The 21,524-nt window shown below is 40.5% G+C and overlaps 1 protein-coding gene across 5 annotated transcripts in view; it reads right to left on the minus strand.

The window, feature by feature from the left end:
* PCNX1 (pecanex 1) overlaps positions 1-21,524 on the minus strand; it is a 103,519-nt gene that overhangs the window by 24,049 nt on the left and 57,946 nt on the right. For 4 of the 5 annotated variants that reach the window (XM_066631828.1, XM_066631854.1, XM_066631837.1 and 1 more), the window contains exons 9-19: positions 14,053-14,143; positions 10,707-10,764; positions 9,738-9,955; positions 8,298-8,451; positions 6,779-6,811; positions 5,916-6,087; positions 4,647-4,757; positions 3,166-3,257; positions 2,583-2,692; positions 1,840-1,945; positions 231-323 (exon numbers count right to left, since the gene is read on the minus strand). In XM_066631828.1, coding sequence (XP_066487925.1) covers positions 231-323; positions 1,840-1,945; positions 2,583-2,692; positions 3,166-3,257; positions 4,647-4,757; positions 5,916-6,087; positions 6,779-6,811; positions 8,298-8,451; positions 9,738-9,955; positions 10,707-10,764; positions 14,053-14,143 — 1,238 coding nt within the window. The remainder of the gene's footprint in view (positions 1-230; positions 324-1,839; positions 1,946-2,582; positions 2,693-3,165; positions 3,258-4,646; positions 4,758-5,915; positions 6,088-6,778; positions 6,812-8,297; positions 8,452-9,737; positions 9,956-10,706; positions 10,765-14,052; positions 14,144-21,524) is intronic. The other variant, XM_066631845.1, reaches the window with a different exon arrangement.

A 21,524-nucleotide genomic window follows, 5' to 3' on the forward strand; every position in this document is an offset into this window, starting at 1 on the left:
AGCCAATTTTTTTGAAGTGTTTTTAATAACGTGCTATTTTATTGCATTATGTTTTTATTACATTTATGAGCCACCGTGAGCATCGTATTTGTATATAAAACAGCTTAGCAATCCCAAACTGTAGTGACATTGCATTACAACACTGGTGTTAGAACAACAACATTGTTTGAGAGTCCGTATAAAAGAAAGTGTGTTTTTGAACACACAAGACAAAAAAAAGTTAAAATTACCTGCAATACTGTGAATACTGTGCTGACATGAATTGCAAAATAAAGAACACCAATGACTATGCACACAACAAGATCGGACTGCAAGCGTTCACTCTAGGAAAAAGAGAGGAATTTCATAAACACACCTGCATGTCAAGATGGCACAATAAAGAAATTGTTACCTACTTTTGATCTCTTATGTTAAACATTAAGACTGTATCTAATGTGAACCCATGTTTTGTTCCACTAAAATGTGATTTTGCTTTGTCTGAACTTGAGTCTTCTTATAAACTGTTGGTTTATTTGATGCTGCCAACATGTAAACTAAAAACTGTTCAAAAACTCATTTCTGTTTATTGTCTGAACTTCTAAAAAGACATTCATAAATCACAATTAGAGTCACTGTTGAATTTATGAGGCTGAGCCCTGAGCCAATGCAGAACAAAAGCAGACAAAAGGTTCTAAAGCAGCCATTTTCAACCACTGTGCCATGGCACACTGGTGTGCCGTGTGTGGTCCACAGGTGTGCCACAAGAATTTGAGGGAAGGTCATTTATTAGTAGGGCCAATAGGAGATGTGAGCTCCCACTGTCAGTATGGTGTGCCTTGTCAATTGTCAAAAACTTGATGGTGTGCCTTGACAATTTTAATGCCTTGTCAATGTGCCATGAGATGAAAAAGGTTGAAAATCCCTGTTCTAAAACATAGTTTGCCACTTGGATAGCACAAACCATGGTTTTACGTTATGTCTGAACTCATTTGTTAACTATCCTTGCCTACAAGCTAAGATTCGTAAGAAGAAGCCTGCCCTGTGAAGTGATATAAGAGAGTCTCAGAATAATAACAACAAACAATAATAATAACAATAATAACAACAACAACTAAGTATTTATATACCGCCTTTCTGGTCATCGGATTACTCCTCTGACTTTATTCAAGGCGGTTTACATAGGCAGGCGTTTCTAAATCCCTCAAGGGGATTTTTACAATCATAGAGGTTCTCTCTTTCAAGAACGAACATTTCAGAATGGATCTTCCTGGTTTTGTTTCACTTCTGGCCTCCAGTTCTCCCACGCAGGCTGACAAGCAGCTCCATCTCTCACACAGAGGGCAGCCAAGACGCTACTTGCTCACACCAAGAGCAGGTGGAATCACTCAGCTCGGCTTGTCAGTTGCTTCAAGGTCTCGCCATTCTCAGGCATTCAGGGAGCTGCCGGTGTCCTCGAACTGGTGACCTTCTGATGTTATCTTCGGGCTAATGGAGGTTCTACCCTCTAGACCAGACCTCCTGGTCCATTAATGATTCAATGATTAATGGTTGAGTAATTATTATGAACACATTTTACAGAATTCTCAGACTTGCTCTTATTCTAGTTTAATTTCTGTTCTCATGGAATTATGGAGTTTGGTACATGGTGGCCTACCAGGTCATACAGCTTGTAGAAATTCGAATGATTAAACATCGTAAAACCTTAATGAAATGCAAAAAACCATTAAGATCTGAACTACTGAGACACAATGCCCCTGAACATTTCAACTTCTAAATATACCAAGCATTTAGCTCCACAATACTTAAACCACTAACCACAAAACTAATCAACATCCATGAATAATTTAACAGACGACTCACCACTGAATTCCTAAGTTTTTCAGGTAATGGATCTTTAACTTCAGACAGTGGATCCTCTGGATTTTTGTCTTCTGAAGTAGGAAAAAGTTTTGATTGCACCAAAGAGCTAAAAGTATAAAGAAAAAATTTCTTTGTAAAGATTTTAGTAGATTCAAGATTCTCTTGAAGCTCAAGAGAAAGAGTTAATCCATTATTTTAAGGGTTGTATCCTAAGGTGCTTCTTCCCTGCCTCAGAAAAAGCACTGTGCATGGGGATGGGGGTTATGGTGGCCAAACCACTCTCAGATTTCCTTACAATTTTGGATTGATGATTGTCTGGGTATAGGCACACAACTGCACTAATGATGACTGCCCATCTCTCTCAATCCAAAGTTGGAAGGAAAGCTCAACACACTCATTTGCGCTGGTGAAGGTGGCAACCTTAAACATGGAAGACTGTAACCTTGTCAATGGCATGGGATGCAGCATGGGGCATTGCAGAGGAGGATAGCAAACAACTTGGCACATAACCCTAGAAACTGGGCAGAAGTTTGCTGAACCAGAACACCTCTTGACACTACGCACTGAAGGATCAACCTGACAAGAGTCTTGGGTATCCTGAAGTCTTGAAGTATAATCTGACTAGTAGTTGAAATATCTTGTTCAGAATAGAACCCATTCTGAACAAGGTATTTCAACTACTAGTTTTGCCAATGATCCTAACAAACTTTATGTAAATACATGAATAGGTAGTTACCACTCACAAAAGCACAGAAGGATCACTACTTTGTCTGCTGAGATGATAGGATATTGCCACTAACATACCACAAAATACTGAAAAGAGTACTGGAATATGTTGGCCATCCCAGGAATCCTGTGGACAGAAAAATAGAGTATCAACAATACCATTATGGCCATCTTATAGAAGAAAATAAGTTTGATTCCTAAGATTACAAAATCAATGATATAATATCTTTAACAATCAACTTAAGTAGTAATGGCTTGGTTCAGAGGTCACATGGAACCAATTTTTATGAAAATATTTTTGTTGCCTAGGGAAAAGGGTCTCTACGTTCAAGGAGTCTGCAAGACAGCTTACAAATTTAGCTTCAATACAAATTTAAACAAAAGGCAATAGAGTAGAACAACTGAACAGTAAAATAACAGCTAAAACTTAAGGAAGCATTTCTGTGTTGTATCATTATCCACTGTAGAGATGACAAAGCATATGATATCCTGAGGATTCCTTGGTGAGGTCAGGATAGCAACATTTAACCTAAGTTTTGCAAAGTGATAAGCTAACTATCAAGTTAAGCTTACTATAAAGTTTATAGGGGTATTACTTACTTTTAGGGCACCATAACATAATCCATACAATAATGCTACTGCCACAATACTACAGAGAAAACTGTAAAGTGCTGCAAGCAGGCTTGTGGTGGCTAGAAGGGAAGAAAAAAAATTATGAAGATTTGTCACAAAACCCCCCTAACATGGAACAAGCTTTACTCATACTAAAAAGAATCATCATTCGTCTCTCAGATTTTTGATTATCTACTGGAATGATGACTTGGAATATTAAGGTTGCAATTCTATACCTGACAATAAATCCCCATGAATTCAATGTGGCTTACTTCAGAGTAGACATGTACAGGATTGTGTTGCAATACTGTGACAAAGTCCCTGTAAAAAATTTTAAAGTACACTAACTGTTGGGCATTACTTTATTAATAAGTGCTATTCTTTTGATGGAAAATTTAAAGGGGCACTTCTCCCACTAATCATGAATTTAGCAGACCAAGGAAATTCCAAGACAATATGAAACACACAACTATTTGTTTGCTGTGTAGGATTTAAATGTTTTCTTTCAGAAAACATTTTTGTTTCAGGGGTATCACATCTCCTTAGTTCTCAAACAGCAACAGTTTGAAGAAAATACTTTTTTTCTTAGTTAGCAGAAATCATTTTTGAGAATGATCTGAATCTGGAATGTGTTTATGCAAATACTGTGGGTATTTGCTCTTTTGAGTTTCTACACACCCTCTCAAAAACCTACAAACTTTCAGACTGTTCTGAGACTTTAGCTAGATTTGTTGCTTGGATGAATCAAATGGCTTCTTCAGTTGTTTGGTTCAGTCAGTGGCAGTGCCAAATCATTGTTTAGCCTAAAGTAAACTTTAGGCTCTTGTGCTCCCAACTCCTCCATCACCACTTCCATTCTACAGTTCTACTCCTCCATAGTTTGAGGTAAATCACAGTTTACCATTACATCAGAATTGGTAACTGTGGCTTGCACTTACTCTGCAATCCCCAATTGCAGACCAGAATGAAATTCTGTTTCACAAGTGCAAACTGCAATTTGCTGCTTTGAATGTCATGGCAAAGTTTGCTGGAAAGGGAGTTGTGGAAGAGGACAAACTGTACAAACCCAAGGGGCATTCACATTAGTTTAGAGCAGTAGTTCCAAACTTTTTGACTGGTGATTCCCATGACCATGGCACCCCATTAGGGCTACAATCCTATACATTATATGGTAGGTTTTTTGTGAGGATTCCACAGCTCCCCTGGATGGTCTCCTTGGCTCCCCAGGAAGCCACAGTTCACAGTTTGGGAACCACTGGTTTAGACACTTGGCTTTGGACTAACTAGTTTCAACTTCTGGCAGTAACTTGATATCATGTAGTGGCCTTGCATGACTACCTCCACAGGTTACGATGCAGTAGAGGCACTTTGAATGGATACTTTAGGTAAAGTCCCCAAACTACTTTTGCCAAGCAGATCTGAAAGCTGTTTGCTGATGATTATCCACAAAATGAGGGAGCTCAACTCACCATTGCCACCAAAGACATGAATATCTAACTGTTCACAGAGGTACATCACAAATGTGTTCACCTGAGGCAGAAGACCAATGAAGAACACTATAGGGAAACATAGTGTAAACACTACAGAAAACAAAAATGGATAAAGAAAAAAGTATTAAGTATATTTCAAGTGACTGGCTGATTTCCAAACATTAGCTATTGAAAACAGGAGTGTTCTTTAATTCATAGAGAGATTCTACACAGCTGTTATACCCTTACTTTCAAGCAGTTACCAACAATACTTAAATGCAACATTAAAATGTACACTAACTGTTGTATAACATTTTAAAAATCATCCTCCTACTTAGAAAATTTATATTCCAACCTGTCCTATATTTGACAACTCTACAGGTGGCTACCATATAACAATCCCCACTGAACTTTAGATAAGCTACTGTATGCTTTGTGCCAAAAAGGAAGTCCTTACTCCTCCTTCCTCTTCACCTCAATCAGATATATTCAGCAGAAAAATGCTCATCTAAGAGAGGGCTGAGATGAAGACAAACTGGGATGGTTACAAAGGAACCAAGTTGTAAAGAAAAGAGTGAGACAAAAAATAGTATGGGACAGAGGCACCAAGCATCAATTACAATCATGATGGAGGAAGATGACAGAAGCAAGAGAATAACCGCAGTGTTAGAAGAGATGCAGTGGGAGAACAACATGTTTTGCAGCAGTCTGTTTCAATGTAGCAGCCTCTGCACAACCCTTGGGCTGCAGGTAAAATGAGCCCAATCAGTGGCCCTCTGTTCCTTTCAGACATAACACTCACCAATTACACGATAGGTAATAGAAACAGCCAACATAGTATTCTTTTTTCTACATACAGCAATATGGGATAGCCAAAGGAAACTAATAGCATGCAATCCTTTGCAGTGTCATAGTCTACACTGTGATACAACTCTCTGCCCATGTATCGATGTACATGTCCTGAACTCTTTATTACAACATGTTCTCTGCAGATCCTACAGAGAATCCTGCAGCTTCTGTCTCCACCGATTCCCTTAATTGCCCACATGTTCATAAAAATTCTAACTAAGATTTAAGCCCTGGAACTCTTCCAACTCCTCTTTGGGCTTCAAGCAAAGGTTTTTAAGTCAGAAAGAGAACAAAATAGATTCCATTTATTCTTTATGTTTCTGTTAAAGAAACAAAATCTAAATGAACTCTATTAAATGAACGATCCGATTCCATGAGTACTATCTAGATTAGAGAAAGAATACATATGGGAAAAGTTACCTATAATTAAGTCCCTTGCTGAAAGCAGCAAAACTGGATTAGTGAAAGTCATTCCATACAATTGGAATCTTGCTGTAAAAGTGCTCTTGCTGCCATAGTCCAACAGCCAAATCAGACCACAGCATATACAGAAATAAACAGGCCGGCTATAGGCTATGATTCGGTTATGACCCTGAAATACAAAGACTTGTTACTATAAGTTCAAAAGTGAAAAATCACAACTATTGTATTTTCAGCAGCAAAAGGTCAATTATGCATGCTAAAGAAAATGAAAAGTTCAATGGGCTGACTACTACCCCATTCCATTACTTAAAAGCTGTGGAAACTTACTGACACTACAGTATATGTCCTCTCACATCTTGTTAAATCAGCCCACAGTTTTATAGTTACAAATTATACATCCTCTCCCGCAAGCAACGATTGAAGTAACATTCATTTTAACTTCTGACATTTCCAACTAATAATTTGCACAATGATTATATTTCTTCCCAATTTCTATTCCACCTTCATGCCCAAAGTGTAAAAAACTTAAAAGGTTTAAAATATCAGACATAGGACACCATTAACACTACTATTCTGATTCAAAACGTTTTTCGTATGCCTTTGGTACATTATGTTAACTACTTTATAAACTTTTTAGTTTAATTTCCATAATCTCAGTTAGTATAATATTATGCATCCTGTATAGCCTATTTAGAAAGTATATGTATTACAAATTTGGGATTAAATACAATACGCTCCCCTCTACCTAGAGATAATGTTTTTTCTCTCCGCTCAATTGCAAGTATTAAAATATAAAGAATCTGCAGAAGCAGAAACTTTAGGTCCATGAGAATACTAAGTTTTGTGATTGGACGACTTACATGTCGAGGTGAAGAAGAATCTGGTTGGACGCTCTGAAAAATGGACAAAACAGACAAGGTGGCAATATTACTTAAATCTTCTGTCTTTAGAACATACAACTCTGCAGAATCTGAACAACCTGGGGCTTGGGGATCCAAACAACTCCCAAGCCCACTGTAGCCCCTTCCACTCCACAAGTTAGGGTGTTATCTGATATAGCTTAAGGAGCTGCACCCGACAATGAAAAAAACAAACACAAACTCAAGCATATTCAATGGAGTGCTTTTGCAATGCACTTTTTTGAGCATTGCAAAACTTATTTAGTGAACATTATGAATATGAAACATCTTGACAGTCTCTGTAAATAAAAGACTTCATTCAATGAAACCATAAAGCCTGCAAGAAAAAGAAATTCTCAAAAGCCTGTTTTAAAAGGAACATAATGCTGATCAGTCCTGGTCTTTTACAACAGAATGAACCTATTTGATTCCCAACTAACTCATGAATCAAGGGGTTTCAAAGTACAGCCTCTCTCAAACAAATTAACAGTGGAGAAAGATCATAACAATTTTCTAAGGGTCACTATCATTACAGAAATGTGTATGGAGTTATACCTTTCTAAACCCAAAAAAAACTTGTCTGGAAATTTAGGTCTAGGAACTACACATTTTTGTTCTCTGTTATGAAAATAAGCTTATACAGAGAAGTTTTTACAAAAGGATTCTTCTATGGGGATGCACCATATCTGCAGAGCCCGTATCTGTGGTTTCAGTTAACCAGGAATCAGGTTTGCAGGGGCACTCACATGTGTCCATCCGGAGGTAAGGAGAGCTCTGCAGCCCCTGCCAGGCTCCGAATGACTGCAGGGAGTTAAAAAAAAAAGAAGAAGCTCCTGAGGGCTTCATTAAAAACATCACTTCCAGTTTTTACGAAAACTGAAAGTTGTAACTCCCTACAGTCATTTGGAGACTGGCACAGGCTGTGGGTGGACATGCACAGATTCTGCTGGGCTCAGAAAACCTTCTGAAGCCCCTCTCACCCTTGGAGGGTGGAGGAAAGCAAACCCGATATCTGCAGATTCACATATCCGCAGGGAATTCCAGAATGGAACCCCCGCTGATATGGGTGCATGCCTGTATTCTGAAACAAAGACCAATCAGTTCTGGCTATACTATACGCGCTGAATAAGTAATTAAATACTAATACATGTCATGGTATATTTGTTCCATATTTGAAAAATTCCAGAAGATTTTTTTAAAGAAAAGTTTCTAAAGAATGAGCAAATAAATCTGCATTGACGGTAAAAGAAGGGAAAGCATACCTTCTAACAGGGAGGAAGCATTTCAAGCAATTCTTTAGATTTTTATATTTTACAGCAGTAAACTATAGAAAATAGAACAAAATCTGAACATTTTTAAAATAAATTGCCACTCTTTAGAAAGTTAATCCTCCCTTTTATAGATCAATCCCTAAAGAAAAGAGTTAGACATGGAAAATATATTAATAGTATACTAACATTAAAAAATGATAAGTATTTACCTTAAGCAAGGAATACTGGCAGCTGGCTATAACCAGGCAAAATTGGAAGATCCAAATATCCTTGAAAAACCCTTCTATAAGGAGTATAGAACCCAAGAAAGCTACTTGAATAGCTAGAATGACAGCTAACACATTTTCCAGGATCTCTCGATTCCTACAGGAAAGGAAGAGTGTGAATTACTGAGAAGTTGCATGGGTTTGAACAAAAGAAAGAATACAAAATTGAAAAAGTGAAACACAAATCCTGTGTTATCAACATTAAAGGTCTGAAACTGCTTTAGCTTAAACTTATTAAAAGATTATTAAAAGATTTCTTTGAGAAATTTCAGATGGAGTCACAGTTTCATGAGTTAAAGGTGCTTAATATATTCTGTGAATCAGGGTCACAAGGGACCATAACATAATTCAGTCTAGCCCTCAACCACAAAAGACTGGGAAAATCAATCCACTACTCCAAACACAATCTCGAGTATGCCCCTAGAAGAGAGTCTAGGAAAACCCTGCAGATCAATCATCTCCATTTGACTAAGCAAGAAAGCAAACAATATTCTTCTTATAGAAGATCCAAGGTTACCACTAGATGTCCAGACCAGCATTATGCTATTCATTGTACAATCCTATGCATGTTTACTCAGAAACAAACCTCACTGTGTTCAAACAAGACCCACAAAAGCACAGTTCATTGGAGCAACTCTAAATAAGAATGGGGCAATGCATGCAGTAAAGGTGATACTACACATAGCAATGTAAATTTAAAATGAAAATAATCATTAACTGAAATGTTTTTGTATTAACACTGAACTGGTTACTAGCATATCAGCACATTCAGAGAGAAAAACATATGTTGAGACTTTAAAAGAATATTAAGTAACCTGAAACCGTTATAACTGAATCAGTTACTAACTGTTACAGTTCCTATACATTACAGCTGATGCATATTAAATTTTAATGCCTTAAGCTCAAGCATTTAGTTAAATTCTAAAGATGCCTTAAGCTCAAGTATTTAGTTAAATCCTAAAGATACATTTTCAAGCATTTAGTTAAATCCTAAAGATATATTTTCTTCTACTTCAAATGTTATTACCTGAATATAACTAGCCAAATTGTGTTGCTATTAAGAGGAAACATTCATTTTGGTTCCATATCAAAAGGTAATTTCTAAATATTGTTTGGCCAATTGCCAGTTTGCCAGCTTAGATCAAACTGGTTAGTTATTTGTTGGGTTTTATTTTTTTAAATGTTGCCAGAGACCACTGTCAGCAGCCACACTGACTTGTGTTAAAGGCAACAGTCCTCTCAATATTATATTACAGGACCAACTGAAGCTTATGCAGAACTTGTTCTCTCTGTGCTCCACCTGAACAGAAACACCCTAGGTGTGCACAACAATTAGCTAATTACATAATAACTGTTGGAACAGCATGTACATATAGATCTCACCTGTCAAACAAGGCCAATAGGGTTAGCCTATCAAAATTGATGCCAATCCAGATCTTCGGTAAGATCCAAAAGCGGTAATAGTGTTTTACTTTTTGGGCTGCTTCTTCTTGTGGTTGCAGGTGGTCCTGCAGGTCAGGGCTTAAGTCAATGTCTTGATGTTCCAGGAGATCTGTATCTATGGTCAACAATCTGTTCAGCCTGATCTGGGGAAGGGAAAGCTAAAATAAAGTCAATAATAAGTTGCCTTCATAAGTTACTTCTTATTTCTATAACTATGTGAAGAAACTTTATATATATTATGGGGCAGAAACCTACTGCAAGAACTACCCCTTTGGCCTTCAACCTCTTACAAGAATATAAGGGCTTTGAAGGGCGGGGGGGGGGGAAGCACTCTGCAGTGAATCCCACTCCATGCACAGATGTCTGAACAGCAACTGCCTGGGGCTGCATGCCCCAAAAGCAGTCTGGATGTATTGCAAAGCCCAAAGTATATCTGAGCTAGTTGGTTGCTGGCATGTCAAGTAAACTGCAAGGATGGCAAACATGCAAACAAGGTTCTGCCTCCCAGCTACTGAGACCTGATCCCCCCCCCCCATTCCTTCATGGTATTTCAGCTGATAAGGTAGAGCACCTAGGAAGCTGAGGCAAAGCCTGTTCAAGGCTATAATAATCATGGGTAGGGATAGGTTGCCATCCATTGCATGGATTGAGCAGGGCTTGGATACTAATTTCCCATCATACTTCTTGGAAGGTAGCAGTACTGCACTCACCACATTTACACACTTTAGGCCCAACGTTATTTAGAGCTACAATGGCTATTTGTAGCACTTCAAGTTGCACCAATGAAGATTTAGCATTTGAACTAACCTAAGCCTTTAACACAGTTAACAATTCTGTCACAATAAGACAGAATAAGTGCCAATTGATTGTTTGCTTGTAATAAATAAGAAGCAAATGCAAAAAACTTACTAAATCATGTGGATAAAAACGAACTGAGGTAGAACTTGAGACATGAGAGTCCGTGTCACTATAACAACAAGAAGATGACTTTAGTGCAATATCTTATTGTGCTCTCAAATCCAAGTCCCTTTTTAATGTTTTTGTAGTTTCTAGGATATTAATTCAATTTAAGCAAAGTAGCTATAGGAAAGGCAGCACAATTTTAACCCAAAAAACCCCAAAAAGAACCTTCCTGATAGGCCATTGGCTCAATAAGTTGTTTTTTAAAAAACAGAAGCAGCTGGTTTGGGGGTAACAGTTTCCCTCTTGTTCAAGGAATGAAAAAGTCATCTTAAGAGCTAAATGCCTTCTGTGAATTATGCCTCCACTATATTACGATTGCTTATTACGACTGAAGTTGAAGAAATTTTCACCTAACCCATTGTCCTGTACTGGCATATCCAATATTTGATGTGTTTCTAGCAAACTTTCTAGGTTAGGAATACAGTATTCCCTATCACTTACACCAAATGTCTAGCAGCTAGATGTTATAAATAACCATGAGGCATATCCTCTAACAATATGTCTTAATTTCTGAGCCTAAGAAAGCTATTGGCCATGTTAAATATCTAGGGCAGTGTTTCTCAAAGTGTGGGTCAGGACCCACTAGGTAGGTTGCGAACCAATTTCAGGTAGATCCCCCATTCATTTCAATATTTTATTTTAATATATTAGACTTGATGCTACCATGGTATATGGTATATGATTGCATTTGGGGAAATGTTACAGATACTTTTAACAGGCTACCATGTATATGCTTTTAACAATGATAGTCAATGGGGTTTACTTCTGGGTATGTGTGGGTAGGATTGCAGACTAAGATTGTTAAAAATGTTCCTGCTTGATTATGTCACTTCCGGTCATGATACCACTTCCAGTGGATCCTGAGAAATTATCATTCTAAAAAGCTGGTCCCAGTGCAAAAAGTTTGAGAACCACTGATCTAGGACACTATATATAATGTCAGAGTTTAAATGTGTAATTAAAAATTTACTTTATTTGCCATGAACAGCTTTAAAATTTACATAAATGTTTAAGCTTCACATTAAATCATATGGTCTAAGAGCCACATGGTCAGCATGTGTCTTTGGGAAAGACCAGACCCAAAACGACTGCATGCAGTATGTTTCATTCCTTTGAAATTCTGTTTGTTGCAGCTTCTTTCTAGCAGGGTATATTGTTCTGCCATTCTTTCATGGAATTCCCCCATCTGATGGTCTAATCATCTGTAGTCAGACAGTGCTAAGGAGACTGGTCTCAAACATAAAACAAGTTTGAAATTGTACTGGTCACTGACCGTAATAAATGAATGATGATGACAAGTTTGAAATGGCTTAGAACAAGGTGACCTGCTACAACTTATAAGACTGTGAGACCCTACTAGGTACTCCTACCCATGTCAAGCAGTGACAGCAGAGGATTTTGCCTATAGGCTTCCATGGGTCTGTTATGCTGTTTCTATAATAAATCCTGTACCTTTAAAAAAAGAGAGTTCTGTCTGACCAGGTATCAGTATTAGACTGTACCCACATTTTCACAAAAGAGTCTGCCTAAGGACAGAACTAGATGCGACATCAAAGATTTATAAGTGTTTTTAAAAGCCTTAATAGCAAGCGAAGAGGGACTTCAATTCAGAGTGGAACTTCAGGGTTAGAGAAGGTTAGTTAACCTTGTGTCATTTTCTCCCAGGCAGTATGTGCCTCTCCTGTCCTGCTAGTATTTGCTTCTAACACTCTGTTTTCCATATAAATCCACCACTAGCCACTCCTAAAAAAAAATCCTCTCTTTTTCTTTTACATACACAAAAAAGTATTTTATTCATGAAACTCCCATAGCTCCAGGATGCTTAGGAGGAGGAAGACCTCAGACAAAGCTCCTGGCTCTCTCTGCCTACTTCCTGAGGGTGCTTTGGGCTTCTCTACTGCTACTCAGCCAGAGACCAAACCATCCACAATCTGTCAAAGTTACTTTTGATTTCCTGCACCACATCTAGTTTAGGTCTAATACTGGGATTACTCGCTGACTTAGAAAGAGGCTCTATGCCCAAATTAGGAGAAAGAACCTTGCATGGGGCAAACAGAATATTAAAGCAGCTGCAGCTCTTCTGGTGGTTTTGGGTGCCCATCAGGTCTAGTTTCTGATGAAGTGCCTGCTCGAAGATGAAAATACTGTGCAGGCTTGAACCAAGAGCTTTAGTCAGGGGTGCTCACATTTTTTTGGCTCGAGAGCTACTTTGAAACTCAGCAAGGCCTGGAGATCTACCAGAGTTTTTTTTACAATGTTCGCGCCATCATAACATATAACATTTATGTGTACAATGTATGTTGGTGTACCTTGAGCCCCACTGAGTATAACAGGACTTACTCCTGAGTAGACATGCCTAGGATTAGGCTGTGAGGCTGCAATCCTAGCCACACTTACCTGGGAGTAAGCCCCATTGAGTACAATGGGCCTTACTCCCGGCGTTTCCTCCCAGAGGCACCTGAAGGGGGGGGGGTCGGCACTCCGCGATCTATTCATTTTGCCTCGCGATCTACCGGTAGATCGCGATCCACCTATTGAGCACCCCTGGCTTTAGTCCTATACCAAAGGCATCTGGTAGTTTAAAAAATATCTTTTTAAAAAGGGGTTAATAAAACCTTCATGCAGCTATATACAAATACTCGTCTTGTCAACTGGCAAACAATTAAACTAAAAAGCTTTTAAAAAATGTCACAACCATTGTGGTAATATTCAACATTATGCAAAAAAATAAAGAAATGTGTGTGTGTGGGGGGGGGGGGAACTTAGAAATAAAACATCCCTGAAATGCAACTAATAATTGACTATTCTGATAAAAAATATTTCATAATGTACAGGGATAAATGAAACTGGCCTACCTTTCAGGGTAATTCTAAGCATGCATGTACTCTGAAGAGATGAAATACACTATGCAGAACAGAAAACCAAGGATGGCTCCAGGTTCTCTGTTTCCTATTTGACCAGGAAAACTCCAGTTCCATTATATAACCACTAAATAGTATTACCTGACAAAACATAAGGAACATCAGAATGTTCCCATGTACAACAAACCCCAAAACTAAGTGCTAGGAACATAGAGAGCTGCCTTATACCAAGTCATTGGTCCATCTAGATCAGTTTTGCAGACTGACTGAAGACTGAACGTAGGACCAAGGAAAGCAGGTATTCTACCACTGAGCTTCAGTCAGCTTTTATAAGAGTACACAGACACATAGGAACATATCAATACTGTTTTGGTAACTCAAAACTCTTAAAATCAGAACTGCTGAATACCTAAAGCTCAAAAAAAACACACCAGATATTGGAGGTTCTCCTTGCAGCTGGCTCAAAATTCACAAGCGACATATCGCAGCCCCCCGTCTCGTAGAGTGTAGAACTGAACTTACCTGTTGAAGAGAAAAGTCAAGGTTGGTTAAATACTATAGAACCTCTGTGTACTGTAGTAATAGTAATATGCACCATAAGCCCATTTTATACAATTACCTTCCACACAGAGAGAGAGAGAGAGAGAGAGAGAGAGAACCCCCACGTGTCTTAGAAGGTTACTTCTGAGTAAAATAGCATTTTCAAACACCTCTATCTATAGCCTTGCATGTGGCCAACCAAGAAAGCATATCAACAGAAAAAGACATTTGCCCATGGGATTATGTGTATGCACACGGCTTCCAGCATCCTGTCCAAGATTTTCTTGTGCCAACTTTTCACACCTAGCTAAAATAGCCCTTCAACATGGAAATACAACAGCCAGTATGCTAATGCCTTTTTAGAGTGGCCAGATTTGAAATTGTGTGTTCTCTTCTGGTTATTAAATTTCAGAGAACATCAAATTCAGAGACCTACAACAGATAATGAACCTTGGACAATCTCCCTTGTAAACGAGGGATGAAATTAGTTGGGAATTGTTTTATTTCTGAAAATACAACAAAAAATAGCTAAGAGATCTGGTAGTTACAATTTGGAATGGTCTCATGCACAATACTAGAACTTGGAATTGATCAATGGAATTGAATGACAGTATGCTTGGGAAAGGCAGGAGGAACATAAGAACAGCCCCGCTGGATCACGCCATAGGCCCATCTAGTCCAGCTTCCTGTATCTCACGGTGGCCCACCAAATCCCCAGGGAGCACACCAGATAACAAGAGACCTGCTTCTGGTGCCCTCTCTTGCATCTGACATAGACCATTCCTAAAATCAGGTGGTTGCACATACACATCATGGCTTGTAACCCATAATGGATTTTTCCTCCAGAAATTTGTCCAATCCACTTTTAAAGGCATCTAGGTCAGATGCCATCACCACATCCTGTGGGAAGGAGTTCCACAGACCAATCACATGCTGAGTAAAGAAATCTTTTGTCCATCCTAACTCTCCCAACACTCAATTTTAGAGGATGTCCCCTGGTTCTGGTGTTATGCAAGATTGTAAAGAGCATCTCTCTATCCACTCTATCCTTCCCATGCATAATTTTGTATGTCTCAATCATGTCCCCCCTCAGGCGACTCTTTTCTAGGCTGAAGAGGCCCAAACGCTGTAACCTTTCCTCATAAGGAAGGTGCCCCAGCCCAGTAAGCATTTTTTTTGAGCAGCACATAGCAAATATGGAATTCTTGGCCTCCAGAGCCTGGTTTGAAGGCATGTGAGGGAGCAAGTTTGCCAAAGCCAAGCAGGTCTGGGCCTGGTCAATGCCTGGACGCAAGGTTGCTTAAGAACAGCCCAAGTACACTGCCCTGAGTTCTAGCATGGAGGACAGAATGTAGCACATTTGAATATTAAAATGTAATCTAACATAGGTGACTTTACAAAATTCACAACATAGGATTCAGAACAAGGTGGTTGTGAAAGCCACCCCTTCCCCATCCAAACATCCCCACCTCCCACCCTGCCCCGCCCCGCCCCGCCCCACCCCAGTTGCTTCCAAGACCATGTGTTTGCAGGAACTGAAGATGCTTTGATAGGGAGTAGGAAAGGTGTCTTCTGCAAGTGTAATGCTGTGGAAGCTACCCATGGAGTGCCAATAATTATTGGTGGCTATCAGCCAAGATACCTAAAAATGGAATATCTATCAGTGCTGAGTGTAAACAGTGGATATTTGTCACAAGTATAGTGTGCCTGTGAACATCCAGAGTCACCCGCTTGGCTGCTGCTGGAAACAGAATGCTGGATTAGATGAACTCCTGATCTGGTAATGCTAGGCCAGAACAAAAGGAAAGACTGAAGTGACCTAAGGCTCCCTACCCCTTCCCTAACCTATTCACATGGAAATTGCTCAGACCTGTTCTTCACATCTCATACCACCAATTTTATTCTTAAATAGGAAACAGTTCACACAACCAACTTTTGTGAATGTCCTCTCAACAGGACATGATCAACCCAGCCTTGACCAATAAGATGTTCATCCACCTAATGAAAAGTTGTGCTAATCTCAGTAAACAACTTCATATTCATTTTACAACTAATTTCTGTTTCAACAAATGCAGATTACACCAACTGCAGACTAAAACCTGCATATAATCACTCCTGTGTTACCTGTGATAACACAGAATCACATCTAGATGACCAGCTTCAGAAGCTTTTTTGTAAATGGCAAAAGAATTGGTCCTTTTATTGATTTATTAAAAGATTTATACCATGCCTTTCAGGAACATAAGGCAGCTAATAATTCACTTTAAAATACATAAAAAAATAACATAACAATCTAAAACGGTGCAATTACTATTAATCACAGCAGCAACAGTATAGATACCAATATCAATTAAAATAGTAGTTAAAAATAAAGTAGTACTCCAATAGAAAAACCTAGAGCATAGCAATTAAACAGCAGTACAGTCACAGAACAGTTTGCCCCCTACCACCCCAAAATGGTAACAGAAATTTAAGAAGTCTTTAGTCTCTGCCAGAATCTCTTTAATGGAAAGAATGCTCTTAGTTTATAAAGGAGGGGTGCCACCACAGAAAAGGTCCTGCCCCGGCTGCCACTCTTTAACTTCTGTTAGAGATAGCACAACCAGGAGGGCCCCCTCAGATGAACTCAGAGAATGGACTGGAATATACAGAAGTAGGCGATCCCTAAGGTACCTGCTCCTGGGACATGAAGGTTTCTAAAGGAAACGTGGCAGATACTGACAGGACAGATCAACTCTTCATGCCTCTTCCAGCCAGGTCTCTTTGATCTGTGTCAGTGCTGTCTTCCAGCATTAAGCCATTTCTGCCCTACGTTGCACATATGCAACAGAGACCAAATGTGTACACCTATGGGTCAGGCAAAAATGGGTTAAATTCTGGATCGAGCTGTTCCTATTAACAACTAACCTGACACTGAATAGCAGCAGCTTCTAAATACAGAGGTTGCCACCTGTGTCACTAAGTACCCCTGGTGGAAGAGGGAAGGCCAGAAAGAGGGATAGTTCGCCTATAACTATCCCTCTTTCTCGTGTAACCACCAGCCACCACCATACCTTCCTTGGTCTGTCACCCTCTGTATGGCAGCATGACACCTCCCCAAGCCCTCGACCAAGTTCCCCTACCACAGTGCCAGAGGAGGCTACCCCCAGCATCACAACACCATCCCCATGTTACAAGTTGTTGGCAACCTTCAGTCCCGAAAGACTATGGTATCACGCTCTGAATGGTGGTTCTGGAACAGCGTCTAATGTGGCTGAAAAGGCCAATTCGGGAGTGACAATCCCTTCCACACTGGCAGCAAGTGCAGTCTGTCCCTGGTCTGTCTCCCTGGCTATGGGCCTTTGCCTCTTAGCCTCAGACTGTTGGCCAAGTGTCTCTTCAAACTGGGAAAGGCCATGCTGCACAGCCTGCCTCCAAGCGGGCCGCTCAGAGGCCAGGGTTTCCCACTTGTTGAGGTCCACTCCTAAGGCCTTCAGATCCCTCTTGCAGATGTCCTTGTATCGCAGCTGTGGTCTACCTGTAGGGCGCTTTCCTTGCACGAGTTCTCCATAAAGGAGATCCTTTGGGATCCGGCCATCATCCATTTTCACGACAAGACCGAGCCAACGCAGGCGTCTCTGTTTCAGCAGTGCATACATGCTAGGGATTCCAGCACGTTCCAGGACTGTGTTGTTAGGAACTTTGTCCTGCCAGGTGATGCCGAGAATGCATCCCCACCACCCCCTAAACAATACATTTCTTCCTATTGCAACCTTCACACACATTCCCACCCTTTCCAACTGAACAACCCAACCTCTAACAGTAGTAGAGGACCTTGACCTACTGAGCAGGCTGGCTCTCACCAAGGTTACCATCTACCAGTGGTCCTTTACCCAAAGTGCCCCCTACCACCTCCAGGAAAGAACCACCCTGCTCTCACCAAAGCAAAGACAATGTCAGTATTCTCACTGTACCATAAATTGTCAGCACAGCTATTTGTGGGCAGAACTAGTAACTTTTGAAGAATTATTTGCAAAGCTAGCAGAAATTTTTTTTTAGAAGTTAGATAGATAGTAGAAAGAAGACAGTAGACTATCAAAAGCCACAGCATTTAGGGTCGTGTTACACAATACCAAAAATATACTTTTACAGGTATCTACCAGGTAAATATACTTTTACATTAATTTGTATTATTGTTACATACAATACATACATACAATACATAAATACATACAATACAATACATACAATAACAAAATACATACATACATTTTAAAAGTAAAAGGATCCCAAAGTAAAAGCAAAGGATCCCAAAGTAAAAGGATCCCAAAGGATCTCCTCTATGGAGAACTCGTGCAAGGAAAGTGCCCTACAGGTAGACCACAGCTGCAATACAAGGACATCTGCAAGAGGGATCTGAAGGCCTTAGGAGTGGACCTCAACAAGTGGGAAACCCTGGCCTCTGAGCGGCCCGCTTGGAGGCAGGCTGTGCAGCATGGCCTTTCCCGGTTTGAAGAGACACTTTGCCAACAGTCTGAGGCTAAGAGGCAAAGAAGGAAGGCCCATAGCCAGGGAGACAGACCAGGGACAGACTGCACTTGCTCCCAGTGTGGAAGGGATTGTCGCTCCCGAATTGGCCTTTTCAGCCACACTAGACGCTGTTCCAGAACCACCTTTCAGAGCGCGATACCATAGTCTTTCGAGACTGAAGGTTGCCAACTACTACCAGATACCTTTCTTCTATGATGGAATATTATTTATTTATCAAATTTATATTCCACCTTTTATCCCAGTAAAGGGCACTCAAGGAAGCTCACAAATCAAATCATATTAAAAACATAAAATATATAAATATGTATAAAAATAAGACAATTAAAAACAATAAAACACAATAAATCTTGGATCCTGAAATTAACACCATACCCCCTAGTATCAACATAAAAAGGCTTCCCTAAATAAAAAGTTCTTAAGCCCCCACCGAAAGGACTCTAAAGAGGGAGCTGTTCTCAGTTCCAGGGGGAGGGAGTTCCACAGATGGGGAGCCAACACCGAGAGGGCCCTTTCTCTTGCCGCCATCCCCCTCACCTCCACTGCTAGCAGCACAGTTAGAAGGGCCCCCTCTGATGACATGAGAAGATGTGGTTTTGAAGGCTAAATATGTTTGCAAACACACAGCAACAATTTCTATTTGTACAAAATCTCTTTTCAAATGTTAAAGTGTTCATCTTGGGAAAACAGTGAAACACTTTTTCTGTATCATGTGAAACAGCTGTTATAATAGTTCTATAAAACAATGTCAATGTACAGTGGTGCCTCGCATAATGAATGCCTCGCACACCGAAAAACTCGCAAAACAAAAGCGTTTTTGCGATTTTTTCTGGTGACTCGCAAGACGAATTTTTCTATGCCGTGCTTCGCAAGATGAATTTTTTCTATGGCCGTGCTTCGCAAGACGAATTTTTAAAATTAAAAAGTTGAAGTTTTGTGCTTGAAATTTTTGAAATCCTCTGTACAGTATGTATGCCTTTAAAGAGCACTTTGTAAACCAAATTTGACTTTGTTCTGACTTTTTTTGCCCATAGGAACGCATTAATTAAATTTCAATGCATTCCTATGGGAAACCGCGCTTCGCAAGACGAAATTTTCGCAATACGAAACGACTTGCGGAACGAATTAATTTCATCTTGCGAGGCACCACTGTAATTGAACAGCATTCCACATGGGAGTGCAGGAGACTAGTTTCAGCCATTTGACAACATATAATACAAACTGCACTATAGATTAATCTCTTAGGGAAACCGCAAATAACTAAAGTGGATCAATAATATCTATAATATAAACTACAATATAGTTGCACATCAATACTGCAGGTAGTATGTAGAGTCATGATAGATGCATGCCCCATTTAATTTCAGCTTGTGTTGTCCTTGTTCATGGTGTGATATAATGCCAGCTCCCACCCCACAACAGCCACAAGAGATTCAGAACTGTAAAGCAGTATTTTAAAAGCCTATCTATGGAGCATCTATTGAAGTTCCCAGAAAGGCTTCAGCTGCTCAGAAGAATTTGTGCCATGTGAGGCCTCCCTGTGGGGGGAGGGAAGGGGTCTGGCCCACCTGGCCTTTCCAAGGGAGACCCCCCCCAGTGGGGGCCTCAGACTAGTTCACCAGACGAAATGGGGGTTGTGTCACCTGCCCCCCCCTTTGGGTTAGCAGCATTTGCCAGTCAGGAGCAGGGACTGCTATCAGCAGATCCTCCTGCCTGTTCTCCCAACTGCCTTATCATCTTTGGCCTCCAGGTTTATGTAGGGCAGGCCCCTCCCCTTCCCTCACAGGGATGGTACAAAAAGGGTGTGTCTCTGGGACTGCCCTCCCTTGGGATTACCACAACTCCTCCCCTTCCTCTCTCTGTCTTCCTTCCACCTCCTTTCACCTGCAGTTGCCAGGGTTGTTCCTGAGCTGCTGCCTCTGCTCTGGTCTCTGCCTTGGGGGGGGGGGCTGGTCCTGCCCACCTGGGTCCTGTAGCTCTGCAGAGGTTCAGCTGTGGGCTCCTAATGTCATAGCCAGGTGCCCTGCCCGGCAACGCAGGTCCTGGCTGGCTGGGCAAGGGAGTGCTCCCCTTCTCCCCTGAAGTGGGGGAGGGGTGGCTGCCCAGCAGCCGAATGGCTACGTTCTGTCTCCTCCCTCCCTCCTCCAAGGCAGAGGGGAAAGCGGGAGGGTTCGGCGCGCAGTGTTCCTCCACTGCGCTTTGCCGCCCAGAGGAGTGCCCAGGCAGTGTATGGGGAGGTGGCCCCATGTTCCACCGGCTTCCTCCTTGATCCTCTGGCCCAGAAGTCTTCTCCCTGTGTAAGCTGGGGACCTGTGGGAGGAGGGGAACCCCAACACGCCCTTAATTACTGTCAGCAATTACTTCTTTGCCCTTGCAAAAAGACAGAAATCCACAATGCACAATTGCGATATATTTTCATTTGAATGTACATAAATCATTTTAAGTGAGGCATTGGGGTTCTCCTTGACAAAAAGATCAGGTTCCTTTAGTACTACCATTGGATTAAAAAGGAAATTACTTACGCATTCATGGTTATAAACTTTGAGCATACCTCATAACACTGCCTCACACAGGAAAGGAATAGAGACTCAAATACTTGGAGTGTTAGAGGAAGGAAGAGAACAGAAAAGGCACACACATATCCACCCACCTGTTCAGCCAACAATCAGCAGCCCTGTGCATGGTCATGAACAATGACCACACATGCCTATTTTGCACATCATGAAATTAAAACACATGGGCAAATCACAGAATAGACAAGCACACACAATAGTGCACCCCCCACACACACACACACACACTAGTGTACACCTTACTGTCATATGTGAGGCAACCT

Source organism: Tiliqua scincoides, chromosome 1 (genome assembly GCF_035046505.1).
Source record: "Tiliqua scincoides isolate rTilSci1 chromosome 1, rTilSci1.hap2, whole genome shotgun sequence".
In the NCBI taxonomy this organism is placed as follows: domain Eukaryota; kingdom Metazoa; phylum Chordata; class Lepidosauria; order Squamata; family Scincidae; genus Tiliqua; species Tiliqua scincoides.